This window comes from Hemicordylus capensis, chromosome 15 (assembly GCF_027244095.1).
Source record: "Hemicordylus capensis ecotype Gifberg chromosome 15, rHemCap1.1.pri, whole genome shotgun sequence".
NCBI classification, from domain to species: Eukaryota; Metazoa; Chordata; class Lepidosauria; order Squamata; family Cordylidae; genus Hemicordylus; species Hemicordylus capensis.
The window spans coordinates 13226091-13249257 of NC_069671.1; the positions used below are offsets into that span (position 1 = coordinate 13226091).

Consider the following 23167-nt stretch of genomic DNA (forward strand, 5'->3'; position numbering starts at 1 on the left):
ACACTGTATTGATTCTCAGTAAAATCACCAGGTTCTTCGCAAGGCTGAAGAACAAGGGAGAGAAAAGGAGGCCTCTTGCCTTAACTATGTTCATGCATGCCCTGATGTATCAAATCTGCTGCAGTTTTCTGCAGACAGTTCATCGAGTTCTCATCCATTCCTAGAGAAGAAGAAAGGTTGGATTGATCTTGTTCAAAGAAGTAGCCTGTTTATCTGGCCACTCTTCTGACTGTCCTGCACTTGCTTGCTGTGACTAAGGCTATCTCATCCCAGACCTCTTTGGGCTAGCACCATTTACCCCAAACACTGGCTCACTCGGCATTGGGCTTGACTTGGCAGATGGTCTCCTGCAGACATGCCCTGAAATAGCAGCATAATGGGTTGAAAACTGCTAGAGAACAAACTGTATGTTCAGCCTTCCCAATTAAGTAATTTGAGGGAACAGGACAACTGAAGCAGATTTAGTAACGTTTCAACTCTGTGAACTTGCATGAAAATCTGGATTGCCAAAACGGCACCATTCTAAAGAAGCAAATAATTCCAGTTCAGACCTGCATGCAATTCAGAAAGTCCACATTCTGGACCAGGAATGTTTTGTGAACTGAACAGTTTCCTGCTTCAGAAAAAGCGTGATTCTGGTTCGTTGGCAGCAGTGGCAATTCTGTGTGGGCAAGAGGGTTGGTGCTCCCCCCAAACTTGGTTTTTATGTGATTGTCTCCTCTGCTGCTGCTTTGTATTTTGTATGGTTATTTTATGCATGTATTCTTCAATATTTTTAGTTAGATCTCTGTTTTTATTTTTAGCTTAATATTTTAATTGTGTAATTTTTATAGTCTTGTGTTAATTTTTCTGTGTGAACCACCTTGGGATTGTTTTAATGAAAGGCGGTATACAAATTTAACAATACATACAAACATGCAACATTTCCCTCCCACCCAGTCTGCCACTTTGGTGACATGAAAACTACTTTGGCTCCCCCTCCCTTGTTTGGAAAGCAGTTTGCCACTCATTCAGGGCTCCAGCAGTCTGTCAGTGGTAAGTTTAAAAACTTCTGGGCAAGTGTGTCCTTCAATCTATATTTGCAATTTTAAAAATGGTTAGGGATGCTGCAGATTGTGGCTGAATTAAAATATACACTTTACTTAAGGAGTCAAGTTCCATTGATGCCCGTGGGACTTGCTTCTGAGTAAAGATCCCAATGCACATGTACTGTGCAGTGAACTGCAGCCCAACAGCCAGATCCTAGGCATAGTTGTTTGGAAGTAAGCCCGTGTGAGCTTATTTTCTATTAACAGGACTGCAGCCTTAAACCGATTCTGAATTTTATTAACAGCAAAATTCCCTTAACATTGCATCCTGTCTCATAGAATATGTGACTTCTAATCAATATGCATTGGTTGCACATCTACAATTCCAGCAATATGTATTATACCACACCTGGGGCAAAGAGAAATAGTGGGGTTCCCACTGCCACCTACCACTGCCCCCAAGTTGAAATAGCACTCTAACAAATCCTATTTCTGTCATCTCACCCAGACTTGTTTTCTGGGTGAGCGAGTCAGTGGGAGAGAGGAGAAAAATAAAAGGGGAGTAATAGTTCTTTTTTCCTCCTAATATAGCAAGCATTCAGACTAATTTAGTGATAAAAGTCAATAAGTAAGGATCACAGCATTGTCCTCTCCTTCCATGTAAATACGCCAGAGGGGGTGGGGTGAGAAAAAGCAGTGTTTCAACTTAAAAAAAATTACAAGCCATTGCATGGTTATTGAGCTCTTTGATTAAGTGCCGTCAAGTCTAAGCGACCACATAGATAAATTATCTCCAGGATTCTCTTTGGTTACAAATCTTTAAAAATACATGTTTTGGCTTCCCCTGGGGAGTGAAGTGGCTTTCTGAAAGATTCATACATGTGCACACACACTTCCCCCCCCCCCGCCTTCTGTGTCAGAAGAATCATCATGGAACGAGAGGGTGGACTTAGTTTTAACACCCCATTGCATCTTCTCTTGCTCCCTTAGAAGGAATTCAGCCAGGCTTCTAATATGATGCTCCTTTTGAGTGCAGTGATTTATTAATAAATCTACTGTTAATTTTGAAGCTGTGCCCTGATCATTGTACATCATGTTTCTCGGAAAACAACTATCTTCATTCTGATTCTGAGCTCAGATTATGATGACTCCTCAGTGCCTTACTAGGGGTTAGGGATGGGGGTTAAGGATGCATTTTCCCATGTGTGTATATGTTGCACTTGTATTTCACCTTTCTTTTATGTATGCCACCTTGAGTACTACTGAAGAAAGGTTCAGAGTAAATGTGTTGGGTGATGGTTATGGTCTCGAGACATGCAATGGTCTCGTGTTCAAGGAAACACAAGAAGAGGCTTTGTTTTACTATATAGATCTGAGTACCCTGAAGGATTGGTTTTTCATGTGGAAGGAGATATCTTGTGGGTCAAGCAGGGGAAATTAGGTTTGTTAGAGAGAGAGAGAGAGTGTACATACATGTGTACAAGAAAGGTGTGGTAAACGTGAAATACATTTTATGCCCACACACAGTGATTCTTGGCACTTGTATAAGTATTGTTTAGGAAAAAGATCCAGATTATTAGGACAAATTGAAATGTCCAGTGAGGCAGTCTTTCCATGATGCTCTGATCAAATTGAAGGGTGAGGTGGGAGAAAGATCCAGCCTATAGAAAGCAAGCTGCCAGGAAATTATGCACACTATTAAAACAAATGGGCACTGCAAAAGCAGTGAAGTTTGTGCATGATAATTTCCTGGCAGCTTGTGCCCATAGATGATTCCAGGCACTTGAGGAATCTCAAAGGAACCCCCTCATTAGCTAATCTGGGATTGTGCACTAGAGTGAGAGGGGATGGCTTTAAGGTCTACCTTGTCAAAGACATGCATGCTTGCATGAAGAGTGTGTGCTCGGCACCCAAAGAGCATAGCTCCCTTTTTTGCAATGGCCTTTGATTTTATAAATCAAAAGTTTTCATCTTAACTTGTAAATCAGTTTATAAAGAAACACAATGAAGAGAAAATAGTTTACAAAAATAAGCATTATAGCTTCTAGATCAGGACTGCTCAACTTCGGCCCTCCAACTCCCATAATCCCTGGCTATTGGGTATATAAATATTCATAGTAGTATTGGCCGCTGTGGCTGGGGATTATGGGAGTTCACAGACAGCTGGTGGGGGCCAAAGTTGAGCAGGCTTGTTCTATACATGTGATGCATGTTCCAGGATAAAGCAAAAAGATGTTGATTTTCCTGCTAAAGTTCAAAGTAGTTACTAAGCAAATTTTGTCTTGCTTCCTCAGTTACCTTGTCCATCTCTGCAATCTTTATTGATTTCAATAGCCATCCTTCAACCCAAGGAGGGATAGAACTTTGCCAGTGCTATATTGAAAACAATGGGTTCATAGTAAGAAATGTTGACACACACTTGTGGTGACGTGGAAGAATACCGTCAAAGATGCTCAGTCCAAGATGCCGCCAGTTATTGTCGGAAGGAAGGAAATGGGAATGGTGCTATAGCAGTTTATTAAATAGAAGATCCAGATGCGTTTCAAGTAGAACATTTGTTCAGGGGACTACAACATGTGTAAAATAGCAAGGAAGGAATCATTGCTATATCTATCTATAAAAAGAACGATTAAAAGTAGATAAAAACCAGCCATAGTTCTTCTTATGATTCCTTCATTGCTATATTTTACATGTTGTAGTCCCCTGAACAAGTGTTCTACCTGAAACGCGTCTGGATCTACTCTTTAAACAACTTAGGCACCCTTCCTTCCATCCTGTTGGGGTGGTGCTACCAATTATTGTAGAAAAGACTCCTGCAATGAGACTGGTTTTTTTGTTTGTTTTGGGTGGGGGGGTTGCAGTTTGACACCACTGCATGGGAAAGAAGCCTGCACAGGGTGGGGGCAAAACATTTCCATTGCCTAAAATGAGCAGTTGACAACTTATAATTTAGTCTAGCCAGAGTCAAATACTGACAGGATAGATCTTGATGCTTAAGGGAAAAGGTCTGGGCCGATTTTAAAGGTCCAGATGGAAAAAGAGGGTGTGTGGCAAGTTTGTGAGAAAACCACAAATCACAAGACTCTTATGGACTGTAACCAGTATTTTGCATAAAAGTTATTTTTGCATTGAGGCATGTATGAAAGCTCCAGTATAGCAGCTAAACATCTGAGTTGTGAAATGGGTATTTCCCCAGTTCATGTCTGGCTTCAGTTATGCATGCACCCAGGCTCCACTCTGATAAATGGGCATTGGACCCTGTGGACCTATTTCTGGGTAAACCCACAGTGTGGAAATTGGGCAAGCTCTGATTCTCACCTGCAGTTTGGAGTGGGGCTATTTTGTATTACTTTCCATTCATTTTACCCTGCAGTAAAGTTGTGCCCTTGAATCAGTGTCAAATCCTAGTGAGCACACAGCCCTGTGGTTGTCTTTGGTAAAATACAGGAGGGGGTTTAGCATTGCCGTCTTGCACAGTCTGAGATGATGCCTTTCAGCATCATCCTTGATCGCTGTTGCCCAAACAGTACTTGTCTGATCATTAAACCAAGTGGGCATTCAATAATAAGGTATCTAAAGATCTTTAAAAAGGTAACAGTCAAAAACAGCAGTACATTGCAGAACTAAAAAAAACCAAAAGCAGCAAGACAGGGTCATTCATCATATACCTGACAAAATAAAAATGGTCTCAGAAAGCTTGGAGGGATGAAGTGATTGGATCTCACTGGGCCTGCGCTGTAGCTATCGGGGCAGGATGGAGAGCGAGGCCTTCCCGGCTGATTTCAGGACGCGGGTTTGATTATCGGGGCCATGCAGACTTTTTGCAAAGATCCCTTCTGTAATGCACGCAAAATAGTCTGCGCAAAAGTGCTATTAAAGGCGGACAAGGGTGTGAGTGTGATACGTTTTTAAGGCCAGCCAATTAAAAACCTCAGAAACATTGAAAAAGGAATCCATGTCCCCATAGCTACGATTGGAATGACTCCCCAGATGCTGCTTTAGATCGGCGCTCGCGCTCCTGCCAGCCAAGGAGCAATCGAAGAAGCCAGAGAGGAGAGGAAAGGCGTGGCAACGGCTTTTGCCCAGAGGGTCCAGTCGCTTGCCTCGTTGGTTGCCCCTTGTGTGCCTGCCCGCCCACCCGCCCGCGAGGAGGAGGAGGGGGGCTTCGCCACGCGACCCAAGGCGAAGCCATCGCCCCGCCAGCCTTTGCAAAGCAGGCAGGACACCGAGCTGGTGTGGAGGAGCCCCTTCCTTCTTCGCCCAGCGAGGCCAAAGTCTCCCGTCTCAACTCCTGGCCCGGCTGCTCCCGTCTCCCACCACGCGCCTGCTCCAGCGGAGGCGGCGAGGGGAGGGCTCCACGTGACACCCACTCCGGGGCACCGTCGGACTCCGGCGGCGTCCGCTCGCTTTCTCTTTGAAAAAAACTCAACTTTTTGCACCAATGAAGAGCAGGAAGGCGGAGAGAGCAGCAGCAGCAGCAGCAGGAGGGAGGAGAGGGCGGCCGTGGCAGCAGCAGCAGGCGCCGAGCAGCCCCCGCTGAGCATCCGGGCTGCGGTCCTGAGCGAGCTGGAGCCGCTCCCAAGAGCCCAGATACGGTACTGACGACCCGCGGGGAGCGGGCAGGCTGGTCGAGAGCCTGGTGGTGCCCCCGGCGACTGGGTGGGGGAAAGCAGAAGTGACCAGAAGTGGGGAGGGGGGGTGTCGCAGGGCGGGGGGCGCGAGATGGGTGGGCAGAGGGAGGGGCTGCAGGCTCTCTGGCCTCCCCGGCCACCGCTGCGTGGCAGGAGAGCGAGCCAGGGGGCTCATCTTGCCCGCTCCCCCCTAATAAGAGGGGATTGGCAGGGGCGGATGCTCCCACCCACCCACCCACTGCTAGAGGCCTCTGCTCCTGCTCGGCTCCCGTCCTGGGGTGGAATTGGAAAGAAGCAAAGGTGGCGGGGTGGGGGGAGTGGGCTTGTCCAAGACCGGAGGAGGCCCCCAAGCCGAGAAAAGAGTGGATCCTACTGGAGGTGGGGCCTGCCTTGGGCGAGGAAGAGAGACTCCTTGCCTGCATCCCAAAACTTAAGGTGAAAATCCTCGTTATCCGTGGTGGTGGTGGTGGTGGTGAGGACTGAGTCGCCCTCCTCCCAGGGAGAGAGAGGCTGCCTCTCCTCCAGGGAGCGCAGTGCACCGAGCCATCCAGCCAAACAGCTTGAACATTTTCGAGCAGGTGAGCGGGGAGGCTCTGTCTTTGCCTTAAGGGAGAGAGGCCGGTGTTTATGTCTCGTTGACCAGAAGTGTCTGGTCTGTCGGCCTGTCCTCTAAACGAAAAATACTTTTACAAGAGTATCTGTTCTTCCCTCCCTGGGCAAATTGAACTAGAGGGCTTAACAGGCATTTGCGAGGTCAGCTTGACCAATTTTGACTTCCTCTCAGCCCAAGATTCTTGGCTACTCTGTCTGGCCTTTTTCCAGCCCAACCTTTCTAGAAGCTGCATCATCTGAGCACACGTCTTTCGCTCATAAATTAATGGCAAAGTAAAAGTGTGTTGTCAAGTCAGTGTCAACTCCTGGTGCCCACAGAGCCCCGTGGTTGTCTTTGGTAGAATACAGGAGGAGTTGACCATTGCCTCCTCCCGCGCAATATGAGATGATGCCTTTCAGCATCTTCCTATATCGTTGCTGCCTGATAGAGGCTTTTCCCATAGTCTGGGAAATAGACCAGTGGGGAGTCGAACCGGTAACCTCTGGCTTGCTAGTCAAGTCATTTCCCCTCTGCGCCCTTAGGTATGCTCATGCCTATGGCCACAACTCTGTGGCTGAAGAGCTGTGGAGTGGACTATAGCTGGCCAATATGGTAATTGTCACTCAGTGAAAGCGCACTTGCTTTGCAAGCAGATGGTCCCAGGTTCAATCCTGACACCTCCAGGTAGGACTGAGAAAGGCCTGTCCGCAGCCTTGGAGAGCTGCTGCCAGTTGGTGTAGACACCACTGATGTGGCAGCAGCTTGTTGCACCTATAGCCCTGCAGTCTTTGTGTGCTATAGACATACAATTTGATTTATTGACATTCCTTTTCGAATGGGGAAGCTCAGTGGAAGAGCAGGCGCTTGGCATGCAGACGGTGACATCTTGGCGTAGGGCTTGGAGCAGAACATAAGGAAGACTCCTAAGTGGCGCAGCGGGAAAATGCTTGACTAACAAGCAGAAGGTTGCCGGTTCGAATCCCCGCTGGTACTATATCGGGCAGCAGCAATTTCGGAAGATGCTGAAAGGCATCATCTCATACTGCGCAGGAGGAGGCAATGGTATACTCCTCCGGTATTCTACCAAAGAAAACCACAGGGCTCTGTGGTCGCCAGGAGTCAACACCGACTTGACGGCACACTTTACCTTCCTGAAACCCTAAAGTGCAGCAATGAGCTAGAATTTAGGGGAGGGCAAACTGGGGCCCCCAGCTGTTGTTGAACTACAACTCCCATCCTCCCCAGCCAGAAGGTTGGAGTTGTGGTTCAAAGTGAAGTGAGGAAGTTTTTAGGTTGGTGTGCAATGTCTGTCTTTCCTGGTGATGCATGGCCACATGGAGTGCTCAAGGTGCAGTCTTGACTCCTTGCCATCAGCCCCCAGTGAGCTGTCAAATGAGCATGCACCTTGACGCCTGCACCCAGTAGCATCCCCATCTTAGTCAGGTGTTCCTCCGCAGATAAGCTGATGTGGAAAGGGATTCCCTGAGGCCGAAAGTTTCCAAAACAGTGGGGTTAGAGACTGCGGTTCTCCCCAAGGACGCTTGGAGCAGAACAGAAGGAAGCTGGTGAAGGCCGAGTTCCTTTCCAGCTTTTTGTAAATTTCCAGTACAGGAAGATATGTTTATTGTGAAACTGTTGAGCCAAGATCGGTTCATTGGAGTGGAGGCCAGCAGGGGAGAAGGCATTGGGTGGCAGCCCTGCCGTATGAGTCGCTACGCTAGTCATTTGGCTAAGCTACAAGATGCAGTGTCCTTCCCCAAATGTGGGTGAGATTGTAGCTTAGTGGTCTCAGGTTCAATGGTTGGCATCTCCAGGTAGGGCTTGGAAAGACTCCTACCTGAGAGCTGCTGCCAGTCAGGGTAGACATGACTGAGCTCGATGAATTAGTGGTCGGACAGGATATGAAGCAGGAACATAGGAAACTGCCATATACTGAGTCAGACCCTTGGTCCATCTAGCTCAGTATTGTCTTCACAGACTGTCAGCGGCTTCTCCAAGGTTGCAGGCAGGAGTCTCTCTCAGCCCTATCTTGAAGATGCTGCCAGGGAGGGAACTTTGAAACCTTCTGCTCTTCCCAGAGCAGCTCCATCCCCTGAGGGGAATCTCTTCCAGTGCTCACACATCAAGTCTCCCATTCATATGCAACCAGGGCAGACCCTGCTTAGCTAAGGGGACAAGTCATGCTTGCTTCCACAAGACCAGCTCTCCTCTCCTATGGCAATGGTAAACCCCTCCTGTATTCTACCAAAGACAACCACAGGGCTCTGTGGGCACCAGGAGTTAATCAACTGGAGGGTGCACCTTACCTTTATCTTACAGTTGCTATTGTTAAACAAGTGAGAGTCAGGAACATTTGGCAGTCTCCTGCAAATCATCCAGCAGTCTAGCCATAGATCCCAATCAACTTCTGTCAGCCCTGAATCTATGCCTTAAGGACATGCTTGTGTATTTTTCTAGCTCAGAAAAGCTAGAGGACTCTGAAGTGTTAATGCAAGTATAATTGTTTAGGAGAATATACATAGCTGGCTTTTGAGATTACCATTGTAACGTCTGAGTGGTATCCTTTTTCTAAAATTCAGTTTAAATTTAGTGTAATGTGATGTTAAAGACCGGAGTTAAGGTGTGGTATATACACTATAATTACTGTAATTAGTTCCTGGGTCATGACATATAGATTGAGGCAAGCTGCAGCTGTTATTTTGGGACAAAGAAAAGAATGTACACTATTTAGTCTTGGTTCTTCCCCCCCCCACTTTCAATATGTTCTGTTGAGAGAATATATTTTCTCAGGTGAATACTTGTGTAAGTGGAATCAAGGCTGGATGGAGAACTGGTCTCACTGTAGCAAGCATGAATTGTCCTGTTTGCTAAGCGGTGTTCATCTTGGTTTACATTAGGATGGGTGACTTCATTTAAGCACTGTTCGCTGTAAGATACCTCCCTTGGGGGATGGGGTTGTAGTCTGGGGTGCATGCAGAAGATCCCAGGTTCAACCCCTGGCAGCATCTCCAGGTAGGGCTGTGGAAAGACTCCTGCCTGAAACTTTAGAGAGCCGCTGACAGTCAGTGTAGACCAGGGATTCTCAAAGTTTGGTCCCCAGATGATATTGGACTTCAACTCCCATAATATCCAGCCCCCGTGGTCTTTGGTTGGGGATTATGGGAGTCGAAGTCCAATAACATCTGAAGACCCAGCGTTGAGAATCCCTGGTGTAGCCAGTGCTGAGCTAGATGGGTCAATGGTCTGACTTGGTCTAAGGCGCCTTCCTGTGTTCCGATGTAAAATATTTCCTTGCGGAACAAATCCTGAGTGTCCAGAAGGAGGCCATCAGAGAATCTGTGTGACTAGAAGTACCAGGCTAAAAACGTACGATGGTACCAGTGTTCCCTCTAACAGGGATTCCCCGACTACAACTCGCAGAATCCCCAGCTGCAATGGCTTTTATTTATTATTTATTTTATTTTTTTAATTTGTTTGATTTATATACCGCCCTTCCAAAATGGCTCATAAATAAATTTTATTTAAAATATTTCTGCACCACCCACAACTTGTGTCTCTGGGCGGTTTACAATTAAAATCACTTAAAACATTAAATCAGCATTTTTATTTGGAGATTCTGGGAGTTGTAAACAACATCTGGGAATCCCCGTTAGAGGGAACACTGTATGGCACTAGGGATATACAATGTATAGCATCTTTTGAGACATAGTAATCCAGGATGCAGCCAGGTGAGCAAATGTTGTGATAAAGGAGTGTCTTCAGTTATTGCCACATTGACAAGGTAGTTCAGATGACAGAGATGACATTTTAGATATGACAGTTACTGTGTCTTAGAACCGGCTTGGGCAGTAGTTAGGTTGACCTACAGGTCTTGTGGTAGCAAGCATGAACTGTCTCCTCTGCAAAGCAGGGTTCACCCTGGTTTGCATTTGAATGGGAGACTACATGTATGAGCACTGTAAAATATTCCCTTCAGGGGATGGGGCTGCTCTGGGAGGAGCACCTGCCTGCTTGCATGCAGAAGGTTCCAAGTTCCCTCCCTGGCAGCATCTCCAAGATAGGGCTGAGAGAGATTCCTGCCTGCAACCTCGGAGAAGCCGCTGCCAGTCTGTGTAGACAATACTGAGCTAAATGAACCAATGGTCTGACTCGGTAGAAGGCAGCTACCTATGTTCCTGAATCACAGATATTTGCAGTCGACTAGCAAGTGTTTGAGACTCAGCTGTTTAACAATGGCAGCAACAGAGCTGCTTCTTTTCCCTTCCTAAGTGAGGCTTTAAGAATCCCTGTCCCATAGTCACTGGGATGTACACTTGTACTTGCCTACGGAAGTTGCCCCCACTATAGGACTCACAGGGGGGCAGGGGGCAACTTACTCCACCCCTGAGCCGCTATTTTGCATCTGTCTCCAGTTGGTAGACCTCAGGATTCAGTTTCTCAAGAACAACCAAATGGATCCCGAGGTCTGCTCGTGCTTGCCGTGCAATCATTATGGACGAGGGCACTCGTGGTTCAGTCACTGGAAGTGCCAGGAAACTGATTAGAGAAGTCATTGTTTCAAAACTGTTTGGTAACATTGGCCACAAGGCTATCAAATTCTGTACATTTGTAAGAGGGAATTCCTTCCCAAGTCCCATGTGGTAACTGTAGAAGACAGAACTTATAAGAAATTAGAACTCAGTAAAAAGAGATTGAAAGCCGGAATTGGGAAGCTTGGGGTTTGTTTGTTTTTAAACATTCTATCATAAAAGTTCAGGGCGTGTGCAAAAGATGAGGAAAGGTAGGATGCCAGTGTGGTTAATGGTGAGAGTCAAGGAAACGTCCTTTAGGGCACGTTTCCAGAAGCCTTGCACAAATCAGGAAGACCAAGCAGTGAATGAATGCTGCCAAACGGCACCCAAGTTGACAAAGCAAGCAAAAATGCAATGTGAGGAAGGCGTAATGGGAACCAATAAATACTGAATTGCATCTCGAGCTGGAAACCAGACAGCTGATTGATCAGACCTCTGAGACTGCAGAGGGGTGAAGGGTTACTAGAGGAGGTGTGCAAAGTAGCAAAATCCTTTGCATTTGTACTCTCTCGTTTTTCTCTGCCTCTCCTTCCTGTCCCCTTTGTTGGTTTATCGATTGTGAGCCCTTCGGGGCAGGGACTTGTCTTCAGGTCAGTGTAAAAATATCATGTACATGGCATATGCAATATAAATAATGGTCACAAAACCACATTACGTTGTGCATAAAATGGGCTCTGGCACATGGGGCTATTCACCCCCCCCAATAGCAGCCACTCTCAAGAGCTGCAAGGTGGTGGACATGTTTTGTCCCCTACCTTCAATTTTAGCCACACAACAACTGTGTGAAGTAGGACAGGCGGAGAGAGAGTGCACGTGTGCATGTTTATATGTACGTGTGTGAATGCATGCACACACAGCTCACTGGCAGAGCATCTGCTTTGCATGCAGGAGGTCCCAGGTTCAAACCCTGGCAGCATCTCCGGGTAGGGCTGGAGAAAGACTCCTGCCTGAAGCCTAAAAAGCTGCTGCTAGTCAGTGTAAACCAGGGATACTCCCACAATCCCTAGCTCCAGTGGCCTTTGGTTGGGGATTATGAGAACTGAAGTCCAGTAACATCTGGGGACCCAACATTGAGTATCCCTGGTGTAGACAATACTCAGCTAGATGGACCAGTGGCCTGGCTTAGTATAAGGCAGCGTCCTGTGAGACTTGAACCCAAGTCTCTTTTGTCTTAGTCTGACCCACTAACCACTGCACCGCACTGCCACAGAAACCTCTTGCCAGATTGGCAGCTGCCACATGTCCCCATATTGCACTTTATTCCTAGCAGGTAGCCTAAGTCGCGTGTATGAAGGTGGATACCTTGGAGAAGGCGCTGCCAGTCTGTGAAGACAATACTGAGCTAGGCAGACCAATGGTCTGACTCAGTATATGGCAGCTTCCTATGTCCCTATGCCACTTTAGGAAGGGGATTTATGGGGAAAGGTCATGACTTTGTCTTGTCCTGCCTTGTCCTGAAACAGGATGGAATGCAGATGGTCAAGAGACAACATTTGCACAGGCCAATAAAAGGAGTTGACTGTCCTCAATCTGAATGGTTGCAGTTTAGTACAGGAGATGAAGTAATCCTTGTGAACACCCTTCAAAATTGCATTTTGAGTCCAATTATCTTGTACAAGGTCAGGACACCCAGCGGAGAATGATTAACCTGGCAGAATGATTCCCGTTGGCTTCTGATGGTCTTGTTTTTAATATTTATATGGGACCAAGAGTGCTGGGTCCTCTGCCTACTTCGCAAACATCATTTGGCACACAGGCAAGGAGGGAGGAAACCCCGATGCCTTTGTCAAAGTCTAAGGAGGTTTTTGTTTGCAAAGATGCAAGAAGGACCATGGGGCAGAGAACCCCCATCTTCCACCCTCCAAGGCATGAAGCACAATCAGCCAGGGCTACTCGGCACAGCAGGCTTCCTTGATCATCTGAGCAGGGCTTCTGCAAGGGCTGTAAACTCATGAAGCATTCTCACCCAAGCTGCTGTTCTCTCTCTGCCTTGGTTGCACTCAGTGTTCCCGCTAACAGGGATTCCCAGATGATGTTGACTACAACTCCCAGAATCCCCAGCTTCAATGGCTTTTGCTTGGGGATTCTGGGAGTTGTAGTCAACAACCTCTGGGAATCCCTGATATTGGGAACACTGGTTGCACTGTGCAAAATGGCTCACTTCATGGGGCTGTGACCTTAGCGATTGTCTGGGGATCACAAGGAATTGAACTGGAGCGGCTCCTGAACTCCAAACCCGGCTCAGTGAGAGTTTTAAAGTTCTGAATCTGAACCTCAAATCTCTTGGTTGCCTTGAACAGAATCCCTGAAGAGGAGAAGTGGTAACTGATTCAACCTGCTTCAACAGCTAGGCACTCAGTTTTCAGTGGAATGAAGTATGCAGTGATAGTGAAGAATCCTGTTAGCATCTTCTTTGTAAAAATCCTTTATTTCTGAGTTTGTACACTATTTAAAAGTCACCTTAAGTGGCTCAGTGGGAAAATGCTTGACTAACAAAGCAGAAGGTGGCCGGTTTGAATCCCCGCTGGTACTATATCGGGCCGCAGCAATATAGGAAGGTGCTGAAAGGCATCATCTCATACTGCGCAGGAGGAGGCAATGGTAAACCCTTCCTGTATTCTACCAAAAGAAAACCACAGGGCTCTGTGGGCGCCAGGAGTCGAAATCGACTCAGTGGCACACTTTACACTGTTTAAAAGTGTTTTCCCTCAAGTGAAATCATTCTCACTGTATCCGTTTGATAGGGTTACATTGCAAGCAAAAAGAGCTTGACGTCATTCTGTATCGAACACTGACGCAAAGTGTCTGAACTAGTTACTAAATCGCTTTTTGAAAGATGAAGTTCTCTACTAGAGCCCAAGTAGGGACAACTGAGGGCCGCATGTTTCACTGTAAGGAAGGCCTGGGAGCCCTTTCCTCACACCCCCAAGTGCAGCTCCCTGACTCGTCGTTTTTTGGGGGCCTGTGTGGAACTCCAGCTGAAGCTGCAGAGCTGGTTGGTGTGAGGGGGGGGGGGCTCCTTGAAGGGAAATGGAGCCCTCTTGAGCCCCGCGCCATCTTGGAAGGCGTGCACAGAGCACCAGGAAGTGTAGCCCTTCCCAGAACTTTCTCCACACAGCTCCTAAGAGAGGGCTCCTTCCATCTCACTTAAAGGGCCTTCTCAGCATCATGCGGAGGTCAGCACATGGGAAATGGCTCCCACGTTGAGGGCTTTTTGCCATGGTGACCCCTGCTTAAAAAACAGTGAAGATCACTGCCTTAGGGTCTAGGCTGGTCAGGCGAGGGTGGGGCGGGGTACATCCTCCTTGCCTGTGTTTTTCCACATCCAGATTGTCAATGTGCTGCCAAGTTACTTTATTGTGGGCAGGCTGGCTGGCTACTAGAAAAAAAACTATTGTTAATGTTAGGAACTTTTGATAGCAAGGTCTCGTGCTATAGGTTCTATGCATGGTGTGACTGTAATTCTAAGCAGATCAGTGGGCTCATAGAGTATATATAAGTTGAAGTCGTTTACATTTTAAGGGGAAAAAATCTGCTGGTTTTTCTTGTCTTGATGGGAAAAAACCCAAACCCCTAAACTCTTAATTCTGTACCTCTTGCTCCTACGTGGAGTTGGTAGCAACTTCTCATCCAGATTGCTAAACAGGCGCACACCAGCTTTGCTTCAGTAACACCACGTCATCTGGCTTTCCTGGAGAATTTGTGGGGGCTCTACTCCTGTGTTTGCAGTGTACATGCTATTTTAAGAACAGTTGTTGTTATTATGCCTTGTAAGAACTATATACGTGTTATATAGCTCTTACAAGTTGTTATAATGACGACAAACGCTCTTAGAAGAGCATGTGTATTGCAGTGTCGCTACTTGGACATAGCCAAGAATACGCCTTTGGATGGCCCCGAACCTTTCCCTTGCTCCTGCTAAATGTTGGTTGCCCTCCCTCCTGCAGAAATCGGAGATGGGACCTGGGACCACAAACAAGGGATTTGGGGCATGTTGAGAGCCCCCCTCCAGTGGAGGGGATGGAGCAGGTGACCGCCACCCCCCTGATCATTCATGACTAGCGTGCCAGCCTTGTATCTAAAATTTGCTTCTGAGTGCTTGGGAAGTGATTTATAACCATAAGCAACCTTGGCCTTCTGTATGCCAACACACAGAATAACTTGTAGGCCAAAAGGTGGTTCTTTAAGTACTGTCAACAAGCAGCGGCTTTGGCAGCACCACAACCGGTCAGTTGCGCTCTGCGTTGGTTCTGGCAAGGAGGCAGCCCCTCCCTTCCCATTCATAAACTCCGTGGGCCAAATAGCCCAGCTCAACATGAACAGCTTCACTGTACGATTCCATCCTGTGCACTTCGTGTAACGCTCAGAGTCTATTCTGGCCCACGGCAAGGAGAATGTGATTACACTTTGACTGGCGAGCCTTGTACCCATAACAAACATTCAGGTTTTTAGAGTCCTGTGTTGACTGTAATCAGAAATAAAAGGGTGGTTTTTTTTGGTCCTCTGTCACTTGTACATCAGAGAGCGTGGGAGCCTGCAGAAGATAAGTGGGTGGCAAGAGACACAGAACCTTCCATCTTGCTGCATTGCAACAGCGAAATACAAAAGGGACAGGAAACGACTTTTGCTTTTTCGGTGCCCCCACTTGCAAACGCTAGTCGCTTTTGTTACTCTGCTTTTCCTGTTTTGGTTTATTTTAATTGTTTTTGTCACTGCTGCTGGTAAGGGCTGAGAAGACAAAGGCTCTGTGTGGGAGGGAGGAAAGCCAGAAAAGGTAAGAGTGAAAAGTGAAAGGAAGGGGGGAATGTCTGTCTGGCTGTAGGAAGACAGGCTGATTTTGCAAGTGGATTGTGTGCCACAAACTGGCCGTCCCTGTGGCGTGGTGGTTAAATGGTTGAACTAGGACTGGGGAGATCCAGGTTCAAATCTCTACTCAGTCACTGGGGGACTTCGGGCCAGTCGCAATTTCTTCGCCTCACCAATGTCACAGGGCTGTTGTGAGGGGAGAAAAGGAGACTAAACTGTAGATCCTGCATGGGATTGCATTTCTCTCTGCCTCTCTGGAGCATCCCAGTCTTGCAAGGTTTGCTGGAGGCAATTAGAAACGGTGATAGAACAGAACAAGCAACATTCAGAACAATGCGCTGCTAGAGCAGGGAGGGCTTGTGCAGAAATCTCTTGACTTCTGAGAGAGACTTGCCTCTTTCTATGAAATGCTAGCTTGAGAACTACAAGTCCCAGAATTCCTTCTATCCTGCCGGCAAGTTTCTCAGGACAAACTGGAGGAGCCATCAAGGTGTGGCTGTTGACTGCGAGTGGGAAGGAGGGGGCATAATTACCAGGAGTATTGAGAGCTGGGGGCCGTGGGAGCCAAGGCTGCTGGCGGGATTCACAGATGCAAATCGGTGAGTCGGGGCCGCCAATCTCCAGCATGCCAAGAAGAACGGACAGCAGGTCCTGGGGACAAGGGACATCTCAAGGGTATTTGTCACTCATGTGTAATTAATATACATGCTGCCATGTTGGACTATAAATACAAAGCAGGCAGCCAGAAACGTAAGGAACAAAGGGACCTAGAGATGCGAAAGGACACAGATCAATGCTCTGGTATTCGCATAATGTATCCCCAAGTTCTTTTCTTGACCCTCAAGCTGAATCCAGAGGGACAGGAGGTGCCAGCGGACCCACCCGGGGTCCTTTCCCAGTCCTAGGACCTGAGAGCCTTGTCTCCTTCTCTCTGCCTCTTTTTTGGGTCACAATAGCAGAGCTTGGGGTTCACCCAGTGAAGTTGGTGGGTGGTAGATTTGAGATAGACTTCTTCAAACAACCAATAATTAATCTGTGGCACTCAGTGCCATAAGACAACTGTTAGCTTAGATGGATTTCATAGCCAAATATGTGGAGACATCTGTCATTTATTAATCATGAGAGCTAAATGGAACCCTCATGTATAGAGGAAGTCTACCTCGAGGTTCCAAATGTGGGTGACAAAAGTGGACCAGTGCTTTTATGCCCTACTTGTGTGTTGGGGAGTCATGAATGCAGGATTCAGTATACTTTGGTCTAATCCAGCAAGGTAAATCATAACATAAGAAGAGCCCTGGTGGATCAGTCCAGAGGTCCAACTTGCTTCCTGTTTCCAAGCTGGAAGCTGTGACTCATAAGAGCTGAAGGGGGAAGCAGTACTTTCCATTCCAGGCACACAGGTGTGCGGATGCTTGTTCCACCTTCCTTGCATTGTGAGAACATCCCTTATTGCCTTTGTAATATAATTCCTATGTAGTTGAAGAAGATTCAGTATGGGTGTTGCTTGTGCCTCATGATATTTGGTGGTTTTGTTTCTGCAGCTCCCTTTGACAGTGATGTGCATTTGAGCTGCAGCCATGTCTATGTACCTGAAGCATTTCACAGTCGTGGGTGATGACCCTGCCCAGTGGAATAATGACTACAGGAAGTGGGAGGAAGAGGAACTGGAAGAAGGCGAAGGAAAGACCCCCGAGTCCGCCGTTAAAGCAGACCCTGCACCTAGGCCTCTGACTTTCCGGGAAGCGATGAAAAAGCTGTTCCAATCGCACAAATTTCAGGTACAGGGAGAAGTTTCCAGACTACTAGTAGTAGTCATAATGATAATGATCAATAAAATGTATGTTCCTTCACCAGCCCTGGCAGTCTCTGTCTCTGCAATCGGCAGGGAAATATTGCTGGAACCCCAATGGCTTGGGGCATGTTAGGGAAGGCTGGAATGAGGTGGAGATCTCAAGGCGCTCTGTTCTTTCCCACTGGTGTCCTGGCTGGCTTCCCTTCAGCCCACTGGGCTGGACTTGTCTGCATGCATGTCCTCTTCAAGGAGAATGTATTGGTTTCTTTTTTCTCTCCAGCACCAGCCATGTCGATGGTGCTTCGTAAAGCGCGAGAGGGCAGGTCCTTGCCCCAAGGGGCCTACCATTTGGACATAAGCCAAGAGGGCTGTTGCCTCAGCCTCGTTCCACAGCAGAGGAACATCCAGCAAAAGAGTTAATCTGGATGTCTAGAACCCTTGTCCTACCCTTTCTGCCCTGCTAATGTATGGAGAGTCTTGGTGGAACCTAAAGGCCTAACCCACAAGTTGGGTGCCCAGAGGCAATCCAGATGCTGGTGATGGCTGCTTTCTGGGGCAGGGGATGGAGCCCCTCTCCCTTATTACAGAGCTTCCCTTGTCAAGGGGTTCCCAACCTGTGGTGCTCCACACATGGCTGAACTACAGCTCCCATCATCCCCAGCTACAATGTATTGTGGCTGGGGATGATGGGAGTTGTAGTCCAGCAACATCTGGGGTACCACAGGTTGGGAGCCCCTTTTCGAGGCAAAATGGATGTGTGGGAGGGCTAGATGTCATCTCCCTAAACTGCCTGCTCTCTGTCTCTTTGACTGCTGAGGATTTAAAAATTTGCTCTTGTGTTTAGAAGAATATTTTTCCACTGTTGGTTTTGTTTTTTGCCTTTTTGCGCCAGATCTTGATTGTCTGTCTTGTGATCTTGGATGCCTTGTTGGTCCTGGGGGAATTGCTTCTGGATTTGAAAGTCATCCATCCAGACAAAGAGGAGATCGCACCAAGGGTAAAGAGGGGTCAGAAGAGAGGGTGCTTTTGTGGCCGGGAGTTGGGTGGGGTGATGGGCGCAGGATTCAGCTCCCAGAGCATCTCAGCTTCTCATGTGAAGGCTTCTCGTTTTTACAGATGCAAAGATATGCTTGAAAGGGGAATGAGCAATGCCTGCTCAGGATGTGCACAAACCTGTTCGGAGGCCCTTTTACGGGCCTCTGAACAGGTTCGAACACATGGCCAGTTCGAAGTTCGAACGCGGTGGGGGTGCCCATTGCTGTTAAAATTCTTTGGGGCGGCAGTGTACCTCCCTGCCGCCCCACCCTCCGCCGCCTTTGAACTGCCCAGCCGCGGTTCCATGCACAACCCTAATGCCTGCCAAAATATCCAAAGCCAGAGAGGCAGCTGAATGAGGAGTTCAGGGGAAAGCATTCTTGCCCCCCTGCTGGCCAGCAAAATCAAAATAAATTGTGCAAAATAAAGAGGAGTCCTGCATGTTTGCTTCTGCTTATGAGGTTGCAGACTTTGTTTCTTGCGGCAGAATTTTGCAGTGCCTGGAGGCAGTGCTCATCGGATGGACTTCCTCTGCATGGCAGCTGTGGAAAGGACGAACGGCCATTTTGTGTGAACCAGCCCACAGTCTAGCTGGAGACTTCAGTATGCGGCTTGGGGTGTATTAATGTTAGCACAACCCTCTCTGCCCCTTCCAGGTTTTGCATTACCTGAGCCTTTCTATCGTCTCCCTCTTCCTGGTGGAAGTGGCGTTTAAACTCTTTGCCTTTCGCTTGGAGTTCTTCCACCACAAGTTCGAGGTCCTAGATGCCGTGGTGGTGGTCATTTCTTTTGTTATCGACATTGTCCTCCTGTTCCGGGAAAACGAGTTCGAAGCCCTCGGATTGCTGATCCTTCTCCGGCTGTGGCGAGTGGCCAGGATTATCAATGGTGAGCTATGGAAGACTCTAACCAGGGCTGCTCAACTCAAATGCCCTCGTGGGCCAGAACCATTCGCAACTTGGCGTGCAGGTGCCAAGGTCAATTTTTAGCATTTTACATTAACGTTAAAAATATTATTAGTTACCTGTGGCTCTATTCCCCCTGTCAATGGACCCATCAGTTCAACCAAGGATCGTGGCCAGAGAATAAGTCCTGTCCCTGCTCAGTCAGTGGGGCCCCTGAAGTGTATGCCAGCCCCAAACAAATGCCAAGTCCTCTCCCTAAACTGTTGTTGCTTTCAGGCTGCAATCCTAGGCATGCATGCATACATTGGAGTAAGCCTCACTGGGAACACCATGGAACATATCTATGAGAAAACATGCGTAGGATGGCACTATAAGGCAGTTTCCAGCTCCTGTGTTGCTGCAGGATACCTGGGGGCCAAATGCGGCCCCTGGGCCTTCTTGTTGTACAGGCCTGTGCTAAGCCATGTGCTGGATGGCTCAGCAAGCATGCAGACAGGAGTTGCTCCACAGAGAGACTTATTTGCTTCCTTGAGCAAGAAACCTCCAGGCAGAATCCAGGCTGGTTATTCCAAAGTAAATAACAACAAATATTTATATACCGCTTTTCAAAAAAAGTTTCCAAAGCAGTTTACACAGAGAAATAATAAATAAATATGGTGGCTCCCTGCCCCCAGAGGGCTCACAATCTAAAAAGAAACATAAGACAGACACCAGCAACAGTCACTGGAGGTACTGTGCTGGGGGTGGAGAGGGCCGGTTACTCTCCCCCTGCTCAATAGAGAGAATCACCACGTCAAAAAGGTGCCTCTTTGCCTAGTTAACAGGGCAAGCTGGCAAGTCCACCCGAGGGGCACACAGACAGAGCTAAACTCCCCCTAAATTTCCATGCTTTCCCCAGGCAACAGCACACAGGTCCTTCTAAATCTTGGCTGCGTGTTTTCTCCCACGACCCCCAACTCCACCCATTGGCCTCTTCCACTCTGTCTTTCCCTCATGTCTGCTGAGACAGTGGGCACCCATGCCTGTCCTTTTGGTGCAGTCCACTGGCTGGTCATGGCCGTTCTGAATACGACTTCTTGTACGAATGAGAAGACTTGAGAGGGCCGGTCAGTAGAGTTGACTTGGACTCTGGGCATCTTCCACCACTGCCAAGTTGCCTAACTCTTGGCTCCGTTTGTAAAATGTGTGATCTGCCTCCCAGAATTGCTGTGAGGATAATCTCTGTAAACTGAAAAGGGCTACATCAGTTACTGGGCAGTGTCCAGACTAATGACGAAGCACCCTTGAAATCAGTGAGAGATGAATTTGTCACGGCTAATTTGCGTCCCGTTAGTTTCAAAGGGGCTTAGTCGTGACTAATTGGTCTGGATGCTGCCAGGGCTCAGAGACCCCTTGACATTCTGCCTTCTGATTCACCCATCTGCAGGAATAATTCTGTCCATTAAGACACGCTCGGAGCAGCAGATGTCGAAGCTGAAACAAGCCAACCTTCAGCTCACTGTAAAGGTCCAACAGCTAGAAGGCAGCTGTGTGGAGAAGGTAAGGCTGTCCCTCCAGCCACAGAGGCTCCAATCCAGCATACCTGGATGCAGCTGGAATGAATGGGATTCAAAGCAGTATCCATAGGATGGCAGACTTAATTAAGTTTCTTTCTCAACAGGAGCTAGAAATTGAGAGGCTTACTAAGCTGCTGCAGCAACATGGACTCCTTAGCCAGGCCCGGTAGGTGCTTGGCTGCCCGTGCTGGGAGGACCAAACCCCACCACTGAGGAGCAAATCTGTTTCTATACTGTGACTTTCCGAAAATGCCATCTTGTACATTCCCTACTTTGTCTATCAGCATCTTCTGCCCCTGTTATATCTTCATAACGCAATCAGTGTTGTAAAATGAGCATAAGACCATTCCCACATCTTTAATTGTATAGCTGTACAGTTTAAAAAAAATAGGTAAACATTAATTTAATAAAATCAATTCTGTACAACAGGCTGGACTTGTTTACTTTCAAAACATTGCTGGCTGTAGTGCCCGCAAGAAGTCTGCAGCGCAAGCAAAGTGTTGCTGTTGGAAGCACACAGAATTTCTTCCTAACCCCCAAGCACAGCCCTTGGTTTCTGGAATAACTGCCGAGGTCCCGTCCCCCCCCCAGCCAAACTGGAGAAATGAAATGGGCAAGAGGGGTTTTGCAGACAGCTCCTGGGGGCGCAGACATGCAGTTTTCCCACTTCTCAGGTTTCTGCTCTCACTTCTTCGACAACTAGGGATTTTTTTTAAAAAAGCAAAATATCTTCCCCTCCTGGTTTTCCCACTCTTCGTACATCCTCCATTGCCTCTGGGTCAGCAGATGGGGGCAAAAAAGAGAAAGCAGGTCAGGGGTGTAGCAAAGTTGGAGGGGACCCTGGGACAAAACATGAAGTTTGGCACCTGCTTTCTTTAGAGAGGCGTGTGACCCAGGCATTGCCCTCTCCCCCCGCCCACTGCCGCCCCGGGGGCCAGGGACACTTGTCCCCCTTTCTTCAATTGTAGCTACAGCCCTGAAGCAGGTAAAATCTCTGGGGGCTGGACTTAACGGGCCGATTAGCTAGATAAGACTAAACTGAATTTCTCCCTCTAGGTTTGGCAGGTTATTCTGTGGGAAGGGAAGGCTGAAACTGCAGCCTTTGCTCCCTGTTGGAAATGAAAACTGGAAGCATACAAGCCGATTGAAACGTATGGTTGTCCTGCCCACCAAGCTCCCATAAATAAGGATCTCAAACTTGGGCGGCGGGGCCTGTCTTGAGATTATAAAGCAGCAGTTGTAGAACAACGCTGTCTCCTGGAAGCAGGTAGAATCGGCATGGTGGATGTGGGTGTTCTAGAAGCCGTCACCGGTGGTGGCGGCACAGCACCAGCAAAAGACAGGTGAAGGGATATGGAGGTGCATGGTGGCGCGTGGTGGAGGAAGTGGAGAGCCTTCCGGTGGCACAAGGAGAAACACGGCCATCTTGGCACATGGCGCTCTCCTGGAACATTTCGCTGCAGTTCCAAAGGTGGTGGCTCTTTCTGTGTTACATGAGTGAGGAGGAAAGTCTGGGTTTTCCAGCTGAAGGGGAAATGAACATCTAAAAAATGTCCTCTAGACAGTAGAAGTGTCTAGTGCCTAAGTCCGTGATGGCAGGTGAGATGGCTGGGTCTATGGAAGAGAGAGGCAGGGCTCTTCTCTCCATCCCAGCCCTACCATGGTCCACCTTGCCTCCATTAGGAGCTCCCACCACCACCACACCTCCCTTCAGCTTTGCGACCATCAGAAGTGCCCAATCTTGGGACCAGCTCACCTCCTTTGTGCAAAGCTCGCCTCAGTCTCACTGCCCAGCTAGCCTGAAAAATGATCCCCACACCTCCTCAATGCCTCCACACTTCCTCTAAACAAATGGAAAGAAAAAGTCAAAGGGCAACTTGGCCTCGATGGTCGGTCGAGCTTTGTAACCCGGCTCAGCAGCTGCAGAGATGTCAGTGAAAGTAGCGACGCTCATGATCTGGATCGTTGTTTCGCTTCCTGCCTTGACCTGCAAGAGAGAGACGCACACGTGTGTGTGGTACAAGCAGCTCCTCCTCAGCCCAGCCCAAAATAAGCTTTGTCATTTCACAGGAGAAGCCAAGTGGAACAGGTCAATGGTTGACTGCCAAAACCAGACATTGCTAAGTCTGTGCTGCAAGCCAGCTGGCAGAGCACGTGAGGACAAGAAGCAAACAATGGCAGAGTCGAGAGCCAGGGCTGTGTGCTTTCTGGGATGCTGAGTGAGTTCAGACTCAAGCAGCCAGATAACAGA

General features: G+C 48.0%; 2 protein-coding genes across 6 annotated transcripts in view; one reads left to right on the plus strand and one right to left on the minus strand.

Annotated features, from left to right (window-relative positions):
• The first annotated feature begins 4829 nt into the window (after nt 1–4829).
• On the plus strand, nt 4830–21344 carry HVCN1 (hydrogen voltage gated channel 1). 4 transcript variants are annotated; one of them, XM_053279764.1, is made up of 6 exons: nt 4830–5623; nt 17170–17406; nt 18313–18417; nt 19112–19343; nt 20787–20899; nt 21021–21344. In XM_053279764.1, exons 2-6 carry the CDS (start codon nt 17206–17208, stop codon nt 21084–21086), a joined length of 717 nt encoding a protein of 238 aa, XP_053135739.1. In that variant the 5' UTR covers nt 4830–5623; nt 17170–17205; the 3' UTR covers nt 21087–21344. The 4 variants fall into 4 exon arrangements, with proteins under 4 accessions (XP_053135739.1, XP_053135740.1, XP_053135741.1 ...); XM_053279765.1 differs by lacking the exon at nt 4830–5623 and adding an exon at nt 5951–6094; XM_053279766.1 differs by lacking the exon at nt 4830–5623 and adding an exon at nt 15400–15596.
• TCTN1 (tectonic family member 1) overlaps nt 21259–23167 on the minus strand; it is a 28887-nt gene continuing 26978 nt past the window's right edge. For both annotated transcript variants that reach the window (XM_053279763.1, XM_053279762.1), the window contains one exon: nt 21259–22903. In XM_053279763.1, coding sequence (XP_053135738.1) covers nt 22760–22903 — 144 coding nt within the window. In that variant the 3' untranslated portion in view covers nt 21259–22759. The remainder of the gene's footprint in view (nt 22904–23167) is intronic.